The sequence below is a fragment of the Ochlerotatus camptorhynchus genome, unplaced genomic scaffold, assembly GCF_037179485.1.
Source record: "Ochlerotatus camptorhynchus isolate MF236.1 unplaced genomic scaffold, CSIRO-AGI_Acam_v1.1 ptg000562l, whole genome shotgun sequence".
Classification (NCBI taxonomy): domain Eukaryota; kingdom Metazoa; phylum Arthropoda; class Insecta; order Diptera; family Culicidae; genus Ochlerotatus; species Ochlerotatus camptorhynchus.
The window spans coordinates 191,551-208,511 of NW_027041044.1; the positions used below are offsets into that span (position 1 = coordinate 191,551).

A 16,961-nucleotide genomic window follows, 5' to 3' on the forward strand; every position below is an offset into this window, starting at 1 on the left:
TGATAGGGGAAATGGATCTTATGTTGGCCTATGGATCTAAGATTGGGCCCATCGCTAAAAATCTGCTATTTACCAATTTTATCAAGATGAACGCGTCATTGCTACGGTACTAATGGATATTTTTGGTCGCTATTGAAATTTTATACATCGGTTCAAATTAGGGGCATTTGGCCGACGTAACATCCATTTCCCCTATACCATCACATGAGCCATGAAATTTAGTTTTACTATGGAGCCGTTCTGCGCCAAATGACAAATCGGTCGAACACAAGCCTCTCTGAATTGCATGAAATTTTAAATAAAGGTTCATAAGAGGCAATCATTCACATTTGTAAAATCGGCTAATAAGAATCTTGAAAATAAAAAAATAAAATAGCGTATGTGACATTTTGCAATAAATCATAGCACGAAATGAGGCAAAATTTTAGGTAGAAATATCAATAATAATAATAATTATAATAGTCTATCTAGAAAAAATACACTTGGTTAAATTTGTTAAGTTATTTTGGGTAAACTTTTAAAGAAAGATACAAACATAAATTACAAAACATATCCTTGATAAAAAAATTTGAAAAAATGTTTTGTTGTTGTGCCTCCCTAATAAAGAAAATCTAACCTAACCAGTTTTCCATCCAGAAGATTTCAATCACCTGATCAACTTTTCCCTAAACAGAAGCTTCCTAGATATTCAAAATATCAACGTATAGGCTATACAAAATCTTTACATACACAGAGAGAACCGTGAACTAATCTGCGAGTAAACACATGCATCTGTGTGTTTGCACGTCAAAAATAAAGAGACGTGCAATGAGCTTGTGCAAATGAAAAATGTGCGCTCATGCAGAATGTGCATATTTTCAAAAAAACATAATCTTTCCTTTATTTTATTATAGTCACTTTAACACTCTTGGGTCATTCGTGACATAACATTTTTTAAAGTTTGAGTGAAGAATCATACTGTTTCAAACTACGGAACTATCATCCAAAATGTTGCTTATGCTTACATTGATTTAGGAACTGTTTTTAATGGAATTAGGGTGTCCGTCTTACCCCGTTCTCTCTTAGTGTATGTTTGGAAAATTAAATAGAAAAAAGTTGAGCGCACGCACCAACAAGTGAAGCAGCAAATGTTGCAAAACAAGCACTATTTATGGAGATAAGCTCTATTCCAATCGGTATTATCCTCGATTTACATCCTAGGACCTATAGAGGGCTGTTCATTAACTACGACATCTTAGGGGGAAGAGGGGGGGGGGGTCTTTGGCAATTATCCACGACCCTTACAAATTTAAAAAATGTGCATGGACAATTGTCTACGCAGTGGGAAAGGGGGGCGAGGGAGGACGTAGACTACGTTAAGCTGTGTAGTGAAATTCTCGTGCATTTTTCTAATAAAAAAAGTAACCTACGATTTCGGTCCTATGTACATATTTTGGATGTCCTACTTAGTGAAAACTTGAAATTCAGGACCTCATAAAAATGCGATAACATATTCTTTTACATTTGGTTCCTAAATTACAATCAGATATGAGTAAGGTGGCGGCCAGGGTAGACGCGATTCGCGATGCGACGCGACCAATTCAAAGGAATATTATTATTTATTACTTTTATTATATGTTTAGTATTACATCTGCGTGAAGTCAACGATTTAAATAGTTGAAGATGCTAATTTCAAATAAAGAATGAAGAAAGAGATGAAAGTATAGAATTGATGTTCCCGTCTAGAGAACGGTAGTGTGAAAATTCCATATAGAGGAGTAGACAAGCGAGCTAGGACAACTTTTAGGAAGGTACAAATCGGTTTTATCATCACTCTTTACCAAACTCCCCCTTTGGAGAGGGATGGTAAGGGTTGTCCCCCCCCCCCTCCGCCACCACTGGCAATAAGAGATGTTCGCCGACCGCTCAAATACCAACGATGTGTTTGAAACAGTTCTACCTATTTTTACCGTACTCCAGTTGATATTTGAAGGAAGGCATCCAGTCGTAGTTTTGGAAATTGCAGCAGTTATTTGAAATTAGCATCTTCAACTATATTATTTATTATCGTGTCGCGTCGCGTGTCGCATCTAACCTGGCCGCCACCTAAGACTTTCTTCAGGTGACTCATTGAAGCGTCCAACAATGACCAACTTTCACTTCAAGATTTCTAGGGCATAAATCTAGGACGGTTGTAACTTTACTCATGAAATTGAAACTCCTTGTGTACTGCACTGCAGCAAATGTGAAGTTCCTTTGATATAAGTTTCGTGAGAGCTGATATTTGTGATCTTGAAATTTTTATGTGGTATTGAATTTGATCAGAAATACGGTTTCCCCAGCGATTCAACTTCAAAACGCAAAACACACAAAAACGGAATGCACAATTTTGCACCAATGTTATGCAACATTTCGTAGTTTTTTTTATCGGTATGATCTCGATTAGGCATAAATCCCTCGAATAAGTTCTCGGTACATCTTTCATCTACCGATTGAGCAAAAAAAAAAATTAAATAAATAGTGCTGTTTCTTAAAGATTTCGTTCGCGTTTTGTAGACGCACATGTATAATTTGTCATAAGAACACGGGGCGTTTCTGTGGTGGGAAAAAAGTGACTTCCATGTATATCACAGATTACAAATTCGACAGTGAGCATACATAAGGACGTAACCGTGATCGATTTTCTCTTTTGTTAATAACTCGCTTAATATTTCTCGGTGCGTTTGTTTTTGCTTTTGATAACCAATACAACCTGTAACAGCACTACAATGAACAAATTTCAGATACAATTCAAGCTTTTTTTTTTTAATTCTTTATTAAAGAGATTTTTAGCCTTAGGCTAGTTCATCTCTATACAATTCAAGCTGAACATTGCATTAGGTCCTAAGTAGCAGTGATCGATTCTCTTCGTCGCCTTTCTCTTCCGTTAATAACTAGAGCACATAACCGTTTCTTGTATTTGTCGTATTAGATGCTAGATAAAAACTTCTTCTATCGATATGTGTGCTGAAAATACCTGGGCCGAGTGGATTTAAGGAGACAGTCAACGAAGAGAATCTTTTCAATGTTACTTAGGACCTAATGCAATATTCAGCTTGAATTGTTTCGCTTAGCTGTAGCAATGTAAAGAGAAAATCGATGAAGAGAATCGACCATTACAAGTAGGCTTTTTTGAACGCTCACTGCCGAATTTCAGTACCTAGCACTGAAAAAAACTTGCCGTTACTGCTAAGAGATAAGCATTTTAAGTCCCTCCTACTTAGCAAATGATCGATTGCATAATTGCATCGATTGCACGGCTTGCTATGCCTCGCCACCATCAGCAAAAAATCTGGGATTTTATAAACCGTTCTATGGCATAATTTTCCAAGGAGGATGCACTTTCATAGCTAATCTAAAAGTATAAATAGAGGTACCGTCTGATAATTTCAGTGCTTGATACAGGAGTCTGTAATCTGTGCAGGGAAATCCTTTTTTTCACCACAGAAACACCCCGTTTTCTTATGCAAAATAATGGATGTGCGTTCATAAAACGCAGGAAATCTTTAAACAAATCATAGGGTAGAGCGCTACTTCGTCGTAATCACCCATTTCCGTTATATCGATCACAAAAGATCAATAATATCAATGGTTTCACTGTGCAGAAATCAGTAATAAGTTTATTCCGATGCGTTAGTGCCCAAACGGCTTAAGTTTGCAAAGCTGTTTAATCGAAAGCAGCGGGTTGGTGTGTGGCGCAAATCGGGTGAGGAGCTTCAGGTGCGCCACATCCAAGACACGGTGAAGCATACTTAATAACTTTTCCTGGTCCCACGTCCCTCAGGATTCCACATGCGTCACAATGTTACGCCAACTAGTTATCTCGGTTCGTGGATGCTTGTCTCCAAATTCTTGACTGTCCCACACTTCCTAGATCTTGCTGCACTTGGTCTAACCACCTTGCTCGCTGTTCTCCTCTGCGTTTTGTACCAGCCGGATTCGAGGCAAACACCATTTTTGCGGGATTGATGTCCGGCATTCATACAACGTGTCTCTTCCATCGTACCCGTCCAGCTTTCGTGACTTTCTGGATACTGGGTTTGTCATAGATTTGCGCCAGCTCATGATTCATCCTTCTCTTCCATACACCGTTCTCACATACCCCGCAAAAGATGGTCCGACAATGTCCACGTCGTCAGCGAAGTAGATGAACTGGCTGAATTTATTAAAGATCGTGTCCCGCATGTTTCATATCACCTTCTAGCGCAATGTTGAACAGGAGGCAGGAAAGGCCATCGCCTTGTCGAAGTCTTTTGCGAGTTTCAAACAGTCCTATAACACACCCGATATCTTCACGCAGCACATTTCAGCTAGCGGCACAAAGCCTTTGCGGGATGCGTTGTGTTTTTCGTATAACTTGCGCGTTTCATGAGAACGATACAGCTGCTGCATTTCTTATATTTCGTGGGGCGGAGCATGAAAACAACTCGAAGCATACTGCCAAGAAGACTAAGTCTATCTTCCAACATTGATGGATCAAAACGCTGGAATAACCTCCAAAAAGCCTGGACCTCAACCCCATCGGGAATTTGTGGGCGGGTTGACAAAACTGGTGTTACCAATAAAAATAACTAATTTGAAGCCCTGGAGCGTGCCTTGGAAGAGCCAGATCCACATCACCTAAAGAACCTGGTGGAGAGAATGCCGATATGCCTGCAGCAGGTCCTGAAGGCCAAAGGGGTACACATTAATTATTAAAATGCTTTTCTTTTACTTTAATTTAACATTTCTGGAGCCAAAATGAAGTGGGCACTGTTTTGTCACTGTTTTTTTTTTCAATACATTTTTTTCTTTTCTTTAGGTATTTTTTTTTTTAGTTTTTCATAAGTGAAACTTTAAAGTGATATAAAAAAAAAACAAGATAACAAAAAAGAACTACAGTGTTCTTAATTTAATTTGAACCAAATAAATGAGAGAAATTCAAAAAAAATGATGGTCCCTTTATTTTGCCTATCAGTGTATTTCTTGGTAATAAATAATGCGAATTACACGCAACAACCACCTCATAAAAATTTTCATGATCCCATACCCTCGCCCATAGAACATTATTGAACAGATTCAGCTGGTGCTGGAAATGTGGCAGGAACATGTTCCGGGGAATATGAGCCATGATACTAAATTGGATCGGTTAGGAATAAAACATATCGTGTGACAAAATAAATTACTTCAAAATATGATACCCAAATCAATTGATTCCATCAATTCGATTAAATTCTAAGATATAAGGAAAACAATGCAAGATCAGTAATACATCTCACTCAAAATTTATTCTTGGCTTGCTTTCGATGTCTACATGAAGTGAAACTAAAACACATTTTCTGATGTGAAAAAAGTTGTGCCACCAACGATGGCTGACCCCATTGTTTACATACGGTGGAGACATCTATGGTGGGTACGTGAAACTAAAGTTTTTTGTCTAGATACTCGGGAGGTGCCTGGACCCGTTCAATCAGCAAAGTTGTAACTGACCCGAGTAGCACACTTTCATAACAATAAGTTACAGCAACTTGTTTATGACTGAAATAAGTCGTAAATAAGTTTCTACGATTGATTAATGACAAGCGTGCTATTAGGGGAGACAATTTCACATTAGTATAGATAGCAGATTTTTCCGCAGATCATTACAGCGAAAAGCTAGAACGATAAGAACTCCACAGAGCCAGTGCAAATAAACTCAAACTTTGGGAGAATTACCAGGACTTGATTTGATTTCGATTATTCTTGGTGGAGCAAAATCGTTATTTTGAACCACTCTAGTGGTTAAACGAAGGGGCTACCACCGACAAACCGACGTGACAGCTCATAGAAGCTACATTCAAATTCTTTCCCAAGACGCCATATTTAAAATATTAAACACTACCGCTATCTACTCATCCGATGAGGACACGAACACACTTAAAATTTATATTGACCTGGTTTGCGTCTCATCTCGTTTGACAGATCTGATCGCTCACTTGACAAAACGAATTGCGGACAAATGAAAATGGTCCAGTGGCATGTCTGTTCGTCGGTGGGGCTTCCCCACCTTCACTGGATAAAAGAAGTGGGTGCGCTTGACTTGCCCAAGTAGTGACAAATGCATACAGGGCAAAATGCCCAATTTGGTTTTTCATAGCTATTACACTCTTAATTCTGAGATTTTGTGTGTCGAAATGCTAAAGTGATAAACTATGACTGTGGGTTGTCAAATTTGTGAATTATAAACAGGAATGCTATGAAAAATCGCATCGGGCCGGGGTGCATTTTGAGCTGTTTTCCACTACTGTCTGCGGCAGGGAATAGTTCTAGCAATGTTTAACACTCCCTAAAGCTTACCGATAACGAAAGCATTACGCGGTATCGGTTATTCTTCCAAACCTGCAAATCTTGTTTATGCCCTCTATATTCGCTCTCTCTCTTCATGACCAACGTAGCCATCTGGGAAAAAGAAGTAGGGTAAGGTGTTGTGTGCTGGACCAACATTAGCAGTTCATGCCTATTTCACATTACTTTTTTTTTTTTAATTTTGGTTGATTTTGGAAAGAGACAAATTAAAAAAATGAAGAGCATCGAAAACACACTCACTCATACAAAACGCCTTTAACTCATACAAAACGCCTAATTTTCGTATGAGGTGTATGAATTTCTGTCCCCCATGTTAATTGATGTTATAGTGCATTTCTTTGCAAAACTGGCAAAGCAAAGAGTGAACTCAACAATATCAGGGCTTCATGTGAGAGTAAGCTGCCAAAATAACATAAAATAGATGATTAATTCCTAAGCTTATTTTTTTATGACTATTTGTTGCTCGTTGCACTCTTTATACGGATTTTGATGCGTTTCTTAGATGTACGGAATTTGGTCCCACACGCAAAGACATAATGACCCATGTGTCACAACAGGCAGATTTTCGGCTTTTCATTATAAAAAAAAATACAATAAACTGCATATTAAGACTTGAGTGCACCAATAGAAAGTAGATTCGTTTTTATTTTGTATTTTTAAAGAATTAATGTTTGCAATTCGATGCCTGGACGCTTTAAACGTACAACATTAGCAGAATTGACATTGCATTTCACACGTGAAAACCGTCTTGTGAACAGTTATTCAGTGATTTTTTTTTATGAATTGACAAATTATGTATCTTGACGAAGTTATCTCAAACGGATTATTTTGTATGGATAACTTCCATACACGGTAACCAGCGTTAACACATAAATGAGTAAAAAAAATACACATTTTTTTTATATTTATATGCAGCTGACAAAAAAATGTGTAAATTCGGAGATCTTAAAATGTGTGAAAAAATACACATTTTAAGAATGTAGTACCAGTCAAAAAATGCGTATTTTTATACTCATCAATGAGTAAAAAAACTTCAAACTTTGCTGCATCCTGCTAAGCGTAAAATTTTCAGTGAATAAAAGCAGGAAATTGGAGGAACTACGGTCCAAACTGGACATGCTAGAGGGTAGGTGATTTATACTATTTTCATAGCTAAGGTTTAGAAAAATAATCATAATCAATTTCCGTTGTCTCGCTTGCTTGCTCCATACTGATTTTTGTTTTTTTTTTCCCTTGATTTGTTTTCCGTGCTGAGCACCAATGCTACCACCAATGCCAGGGAGGCAGCTCCCACACCTGGACCCTACATATCGACCTATCAACCCATGAACCTGGCACCAATGGCTTCACTTCCCTTCCGAACGAAGGCGTGATCCTTGGCGCGATTAGAGATGTTATGTCTCAGAACATCCCGGCGGCGTCGACTGGGATTGAACCCAGGCCTGCTGGGGTGAGAGGTAATCATGCTTACCACTAGACCACCGGCGCCGCTAAAAACCGTTATTGAAAAATGTGTAAAAAATACTCTTCTATTGACGTTTGCTGAGTTTACACATGTGAAATTTTACACAATAATGTGTTTACGCTGCTTACAGTGTAATTACTTTTTTATAATTATTGTAGCTCTGCAAAAACTATTTTGTTCACCACGATGGTGATGATTAATTTTTTAATATTTGATTTAATACACCCAACCGAGGGGATGTAAGATTCGCTTACAATTATGTGGGATTCATCATCAGAGGATGTTAGTTGAGACCGCATGAACCGAAGATGCGATATACCTAGCTGCGGTCCAATGCAAGAAAATTGGAGACCGAAAAATGTAGAGTGTATTAGTGAGATAATTAGTTATGTCGAAAAAAAAATAGGAAACAGATTGTCGACTGGACTCGAACCATGAACGTTGCGATTATCAGACCTATGCTTTCTCCATTGCTCTCTACATGTTTCTGAATATGTATAGCCTAAAAACAAACATGAAGAGCTCATTTCCGCTCACACTCGACTTCGTACGCTTTTTCTGCTGGTGAGATTCGAGGCAAGTGTGTGCGTCGTTCTACAATGTTCTACAATGTGCGTCGGTTTACAAGCTTACTGATGGTATAGTCGAAAGCGTAGATAGAAAACGAAATAAAAAAGACAAAAAACCATTACATCGCCTGCATGGTCAATTTCTAACATTCGTTGCGATGTTCATGAACAGAGGATGATAGGAAACGGAACTAACATTCATTGTAATAGATTTTTGGTTTGCGTGTGTATATGATGCTTTGTAAATTGTTCATTAACTCTTGATTACTTGTAATACTTATGAATAGGTGCCTAAGCTTTTCCACATTTATATCGCTGTGAAGCAACTTTAAACAATAGAGGAAATTATATCTGTAACTGCAGCGGCGCCGGTGGTGTAGTGGTAAGCGTGATTACCTCTCACCCCAGCTGGCCTTGGTTCAATCCCAGTCGGCACCACCGGGGTGTTCTGAGGCGGGGGTTGTTGGTCCCCGGTTCATGAGTTGATGGGTAGATAGGTAGGGTCCAGATGTGGGTGCTGGCGTCAGTAGCATCGACATAAAACAAATCAAGGAAAAAAAAATATCTGTAACTGTGACCAGATCGATTTTGTTTGCTCACCTGGTTAAAATAATCGTAATAATTTTTTTTAAATCGTCCAGTCATATCCATCATCATCATCATCACCAATCAATAGATATGAATATAGTAAATTATAAATTCTACTAGAAGTAAAACACTTCGTGACGTCACAGCGCGACCGAACAATATTTCAATTTAATATCTGTTGCACATAAATTTTCCAATCATTTTTTTTTATATTACTCAGATAATTTCAAACATGCTTTGCCTAAAGTAAATTTTCCTAAAGATATGGAAAATTTGGAATTCTTTATTACAGCATACACAGTTTGAAGAAATAGTGTAAGCTTCTGTTCAATATTATGCACCTTAATGGAGCGTCACATATCATATAAGTTTACATTAAAAGTCGTGTAAAGTTTTGAGACATTTCATGGAATGTTGCAAATATTGTATATAAAAGCGCTTTTTTGACATTGCTTACAATAACTCTTTTGCGTGATATGAAATACAAGTTTACGTGAAAGAATGTTTACATCACCATTTTTTTAAATTCAAAAGTTTTTGCTGAGTTCACTTAGAAATTATCGCCGACTTCGGTTATTTTAATCGAAATCTTAACAATTGAATCTTTCGGTAAAAAATTCAATTGTTTTAAGCTACTTTAAAACGAAATCAACCCTTCAATTACAAGATTGACTCACTTGAACAGGGTTTAATGTGTTTTGAAATTATGTTTGAGCAAAATACGGTTTAAAATGAAGGTCAAAGTTTTACCGAACGTTAAATCGGTTAAAACTAATCTAAGACTTGAAGGTTTTCATCCAAACACATAAGGCTTAGAAATATTCGCTTTTCATTAGAAAAAAAAAACGGCTGGAGTAGATAATTTTAATGTTAGAGTTATTCAAGATTGCTTCAATTGGTCTTTGGTCACATCTTGCAGGACCTTATTAATAAATCATTGCAAATTGACCATGTGCTCCAATTGTGGAAGGAATCCTTTGATAATCCTATTTATCAAAAAGTTGCTGGATCGATTAAAGTCGAAGAGTTTCGTCTCATCAATATGTTGCACACATTAGAGATAATTCTAGAACCTATTGTGAAAGGTCAGCTGTTGGAGTATTCAAATAGTAGCTCTCTGTTGATACCAGAACAATAGGTATATCGGAAGGGTAATTCTCGTGAAACCACGCTGAAATTGATGTTAGCAAAATGGAAAGATAGCTCGGAGCGTAAATATATAATTGATGTTGTTTTTTTATCTGAAGTGAAACAATTTTTAGGCCCTTATCAAGAGCTTTGGAATTACAAGTACTGCATACAAATGGTTCTAAAGCTATTTGCCTAACATAACTCAAAGTACTGTTTGTAATTATGCTGTTTCCAGTCCCGTTAGGAATAACATTGGAATGCCCTAGCGAAATGTGTTAGGGCCCCTTTATTAATGGCATGCAGTGATGCCGTTTCACACTTGAATTAAAATTTTCGTTCTCTAAACAGATGATTGAAGTATAAGCAATTGAAATAAAATAAAATAAGCAGTACTTAATTAATGATAATTTATCAAATCGAGTAAATGATAACGTCTCTGTTGTAACTGATGGTGAGACTATTGATAGCGTTTGGGAAACTAAATATCTTGGCGTGTTTTTTGATGGCAAATTTATGTTTAACTCTCACATTGAAAATGTAATCAAGAAAGTATGCCAAGATCTTTGCAATTTGTCGTTTGAAAAATGATTTAACTGTTTGCTGTAAAATACAGCTATACTTTTGCCCTTGCATTTTATTTGTGGCCAATATGAAACATAAATTATCACTATTACAGCGTTTTCCTCAACTGTGATGCACTGCAAAGCCCTCAGTTTGTCGGTGAAGCAAATAATTGCATCCAAGGTACGTATCTGCTTTTGCAAACAAAGAATCTTTATTTACAAAAGCAGACACGTCCCTTTGAAAAAGTAATCGGGAGCTAACTATGACATTCATTTTTAAAGCAGTTAACGGTTTGCTGCCTCGATATTTGTGTGATATGATAAATGTAATACTAGAAACGCGGATGCAATAAGAATACCACTTGTGCTTCACAAACTTCAATGTTTTTCAGAGGTATCAACCTTTTCAATTTGATGCCTAGACACATCAGCGGGCAACAATACTTTCGGAATTTAAACACTGCCTTTAACATGTGAAAACTGCTTTTTTATCATTTATTTAATAAGATTTTATATGAATTGACAAATTATGTATCTTGCCGTAGTTATCTCTAACGGATTATTTTATATGAATAGATGCCACATGATGGGTTTCCCTTAGCTCAGTCGTTAAAGGCGCAACTCTTAAGCAAAACCACACTGGAGGCGTCTGGATTTGATTCCCGGTCAGGTCTAGGAAGTTTACGGTTTGGAAATTTCTCAACTTCCCTGGGTATAGAGTCACTAATGCAACAAATGGTACAGGCTAAGAAAGCTCTCAGTTAGCAACTGTGGAAGTGCTCAAAGAACTCTAAGTTGAGATCCAGCATTAAGTCCCAGGGAGACGTAATAAACGCCGAAAGAAGAAGATATCACATCGACTTTTTTAATTGATGTTCGTCACGCACGATGGTGATAATGGATTATTAATGTTTGATGTTAGGCTATAATGGTTTGAGGCTCGGGCGCATGTTACAGATAAAAAGGACTGAATTATTTAGAAGAAGCCTGTAATTGGCTGATCATCGAGAGGTTTCTTAAAAATCCTGACATTGCTGAAAATTATAATACATAGCATTAAATTACGGCGTTGCTAGTGTAAAAGGACGCTTTGTTAGATTATGCTTGATCGCTGGGAGTATTTGCGAACATTTGAGGTGGATAAAACGTTGCAAAAAGAGATGGGAGCCTAAAGCTGTTTCATGTTTACATTGCTGTGAAGCAATTGTAAATTGTATAGGGAATTTATATCTGTTACTGTAACCAATTCGTTTTTTTTTTTACAAATCTGGTTATAATGTTTAACTTAATTATCTCAAAGATAAATCGTCCAGCTCAAACCGTTAAAGGGTTAAGAGGCGGGAATATTATCTTCATTATCAGATGAAGATGTGATAGGTATTGTTCACTTGTGTATGGAAAAAATATACAGTAAAAGTCACTATATTCTGCAAAATTTTGGCCAAAAGCGCATAATAAAGTACTGCGCAGAATTATGGGACTTTACGGTAAAGGATGGCACGTCAGGAGACAGTAGGTTTAAACAAATGCTCAATAGTTACAAATAAGATATAGCAATTCACAACTCACCGACTTCTCAGGCGATGTCCTGGCATGCAGCTGATTTCTCCCGAAACAATTTAAACTGCTAGAAGAGTTATCCGGTGAAATATTATTGAAGCCGAATTGCATAGAATTCCGACCTCTTGAGGTCGATTCTGCTCCACCACTTGATCTGTCGTTTTCCTCGTGGCTATTATTAGATGAATTATATTTAAGCTCGTCGGTGTTTCTTAAACGCTGATTGTTATTGCTATCGCTGTGCCCACTGACAGTAGCAACGTTCTGTTCACTATCAACTGGAGATGGATCTCCGCAACCCGCTTGATTTCCACTAGCACTGGCACTTGATTTGAAATTCGTCACGTTACACTTTTTGTACTTCACCGTGTGGAAATTCCGTTTTGCTTCTTCCTTGAAATTGTTTACTACTGATGTTGGAACTGAATCACTACCACTACACACACTACTCAATTCATCCGACGAACATCCGCCATAGTTGTTGCTGGTGTTCTGGACACTATCACAACCACTCTGACATGATTCTTCAGAATATCCGTCGAGTTTTGGTATCGATAAAAACTTATGATATTCACGGTATTCTTCCTCATTGATCACAGTTATAACGTCGTCTCCAGTGGATGAAATATCCGATGAATCGATGAAGGTAAAATCCTCCAATTCGGTTGCACTGGAACTATCGTTGTTGGCATTTGAATTCAAATTCTGAGCACAGTATCTGCTCAGTGACTGCAATCGGACATCGGCATTAGTCTGATTGACGGCAGATCCTCGAGGCGGTAGTTTTGGTGTAATTTGGCAAATCACGACAGACGAGGAAGGATCATCTGAGCGACCATTGCCTTTTGTACTAATAATATCGGAGGAAAATTTGGGATATGGTTGTGTTCGAAAAATATTCGCGTGATTTATTACAGGAAGTGAACTTTTTCTAAGCTCCTCAACCCTGTGAGAAAGAATATCGTTTTTTGATTGCGGGTTGATGCGATTTTTCACAGTATTTTGTTTGCCATCGAAGTCGTAGGTGTTTTTATGAACGGCTGCTCTATTTATACGGAATCGATTGTTTTCATCGATGTAGTTTGTATAGCAGCCGTTTGAATCACTGAAAGCTCGCACCCTCGTATGATGAGGCGTGCTGGGTGGTGAAAATCCGATCGGCGATGATTCCGATCGCGTGGTTAACTCGAAAGGTGACGAATTCTTGTTGAATGAACCGGAGCACGACGGTATCGGTGAGCAAGGTGGTGTTAGCTTCACGCGATCGTTAAACAACCACGAATCTGCTACTGTTGGTGGTGGTAGAGGCAAAGGTGATGGTGACCTAGGCGACAACGACGAAGATGAGGACAACTCGTCTGTACAAATATCATCGCCCCTTGTGGTGGTATTTTTCCCGATATTATTTTTGTTGTTAATTCCCGTCCGACCCACACTTGAATTCGGTCCAAAATACACACCATACGACGTATTCTTTTTCTTAAAATTATTTATGTTCACATCTTTCAACCGTGGCTCTTTTGACTGCTGTGCGTTTCTGAAATTTAAATTTAAATCATCGCCATCGTTTTGCTTCACACTGACTTCACTGCCGCTTAGTGGATCTTTCCCACTGATCGTAGAAGAAAAATTGCCATGTTCCTGAGCACTACTCACGGCATCATATACGGTACTACCCGACGACCACTTTTCGTTCAAATTGCGCGAATCACCATAACCGAATCCGTTCCGATTCCTACTAGTTCGATTTTCATCGTACGGCACAGTATCCTTGTGTTCACCTTTGTTATTCACTATCTTCAGCCTCTTGCTGTCCGAGTACTTGTTACTCACTTTAACTAGATTATTATTTTTAGCATTCTTGTTGGAAGCACTACCGAATTTGTTGCTGTAACAGCACACACCTGAAACTGACGCAGGAGACGATTCGCGATGTTGATTGTGTTTATCAACACCTGCATCTGTGCTGTTGTTATTGTTGTTGCAATTGTTCGATAAAACCGCCGTTGTTGACTCGTTACCGTGCTGCAATTTTTCTCTGCTTCCTTGTTGTGTACTGGGTTGCTTCTGAGCTTGATGCAGCTGCCGATGAGAGGATGACGATGAAGACGATGATGTTGATGTTGAGGGCGACGATTTTCTATTCTTAGCTGGAAAGATAGAAAACGAAAATTTAAATTTTCATCGTTTCGTGTTCGCTGTCCGTATGTTGGTGGAAAATAAATACACGCAGATGTGATATTTTCTTGAATACTACGACGTGAGCACAGTAAATTTCGGACATTAGGAAAAACAATGAACTCAGCTGAAAATGTATGAAGATCAAACTTTCTTATAATGATTTCGCTTCGCTTAGCTCAGCCAGTAGAGGCGTAGCTTTAAAGCAATCGGCATGGTTCGATTCCCGATCCGGGCATATCTCGGGTTGAAAAACTTCGCGACCAGGCACTAGATTTATTTTAAATTTGAAATCTTAAAGAAACATTTCGAAGTCCGGCATTTTGAATATTTCAGTTGGTTTTGAATCGTGAAAATTCATGCAAGTCCGGAATAGTGATCTTCATGTCAAAAAAACTCCACTGAGATATTGATTTTTTTTTTTCAATCCAGATACAATAGCATACATTTTGAAGTTTCATTGGATTTCTTCAGAATTTTCTCAAGAATTTCATTAGAATCTTTTCAAAATATCCTTAGAATTTTTTCTGGTATCCCCATATAACTTTCTCAGTAATTATCTAGAAATTTTCGCTCTTTGATTCATTATGCAATCTCGTAATAATTCTCGCTGAATTACCTTGGAATTCCTCTAAAAATTGTCCTGAATAAAACCATCCTTAGTCTTTGCAAAGTTTCTCCTAAAATTCCAATGGAATTATTTTCGGAATACCCTCTAAATTCCGCCAAAAATTCTCTTGAAGTGGTACCGTATACGTCTTGCAATGCTCCTCAGTATTCTCTATGAACTCCTATTTGAGTTTTTAAACATGATTACAGAATAGCATTGAAACTCTCCTAAGGATGTGTCCTAATTGCCGGTTTAAATTTAACTTGTAGTTAAAAGTGACGGATCGAAAGTTATCAAATAACCCAGCTATTCAAATTTTCGAACATTGAAAATTACGTGAAGTAACTTTCGAACTGTCACTTTTAACTACGAGTTAAATTTAACAAGGGAATTGCGTCACAATTCAGGTATTCCTTTGAAATTCATCACAAAACTTTGATGACAATTTCCTTGAAATTCCATGAAAATACTCCTATTGCTAGAATTATTTTTAGATACCTCTTTTATTTTTCCCTCTTCTCTTGGATTTCTTCACACAAGTACTCTGGTGTACTCCTAAGAATGTATTTTCAGTTCTTCTTACCAATCAATTAGAATTCTCCTCAACATTAGTCATAACTCTCTATTTGGAATTACCTTTGAATCCTTCTCAGAATTCTCTTGAAAATATACTTTGAATCCTACCCATAGTCAAAACTACCTTGGAATTTTCCTTACATTTCACATTGAATTGGTAGTTCTTCAGAACTAACTTAAAAATAATCCTTAGATTTCACTTCTAGTTTTTCTAATAATTCTTCCTTTGGAATTCTGATCTCAATTCCCTTGAAATAATCCTTAGACTTCTTCACTATATTTATTAAAAGCCTTAAGTATTGAAACTTTTGCAAGGACCTTACTTTTTTACACATCTGGATTCTTGAAGATTACTCTAAGTTTGATTTTATTAGGTGTTTGTATAAATTATCCATTTTCTAGAGCCTGAAACAAAAACAATTCAAGCATCAAAATGTATTGTTGTTTCGGAAGATAAAGCCATTTTAGAATTATTATGTTCAAAAAGTTAAAGTAAATAACGAGGAAGACAGAAATGTTTGAAATTTCTCAAAAGGTTCTATGGTGTATTTCAATATAATCTATTCTTAAACATTTGCTTCAAAAGATAATTTGAAAAACCTGTAAGTTTCCAGACTTTAGTTTTTTTTAGGTTTTATCAGATTATATACACCTTGTTAATTCACAACTAGTGCTGTTATCTTAAAATTTGAGCTAGTTTGTCGCTTTATTAACTTAAGGGCGTATAACTAAACTGACGTTTGAACTAGTTGTTGGCAAAAGCTCTTACAAGTATTTAACCATTTATGGTGATCTCTCAATCCACAATCCGCAATTTTGAAATTGGGAAAACAATCCTCTAAAGGTACCGATAAAGCCTTTTAAAACCGGCATTTTGGTATCGGGATATAGGCCAGTGCGTCATAGAACCATAAGAACCAAAAGTGAAACACTTCACTTTAAACACTTATTGAAAGGTGTCCAGGTTTTAGCGTGCACTAACCATACACCTACTTCAATAGACAGTGAACTGCAATGATTTCAGTTGGTGTAAGATATTAGTAAATTCAAACAACAGGGTGCTACCAAACCTTTCATCACCTCTCTGAAGTTCATCGTCGTCGAAATAACAAGTCGTACTATACCACCACAACGTGTACGAATTTTCCAACTCAATAGAAGTTGAACCAGAAGAATAGCATTGAATCACCCTGTGAATTTTCTTTAGTTAAGATACAAGCGCATATGAGGCACGCGCGCACACACGTTGCTGCTTGGTCTTTAGATTTTCCGATTTTGCTTTACTCCGTCTTCGACATTGATCTCATTCAGTTTTTCGTGATTTTTTACCAGTTTTCACCACACCACTGGCACTGCCAAACGCACACGTATGAAAGGGG

The 16,961-nt window shown here is 37.4% G+C and overlaps 1 protein-coding gene across 1 annotated transcript in view; it reads right to left on the reverse strand.

Annotated features, from left to right (window-relative positions):
• The window catches only part of LOC135713517 (uncharacterized), a 122,297-nt gene that overhangs the window by 53,736 nt on the left and 51,600 nt on the right, over positions 1-16,961 (reverse strand). The window contains exon 4 of the mRNA XM_065236645.1: positions 12,228-14,368. Coding sequence (XP_065092717.1) covers positions 12,228-14,368 — 2,141 coding nt within the window. The remainder of the gene's footprint in view (positions 1-12,227; positions 14,369-16,961) is intronic.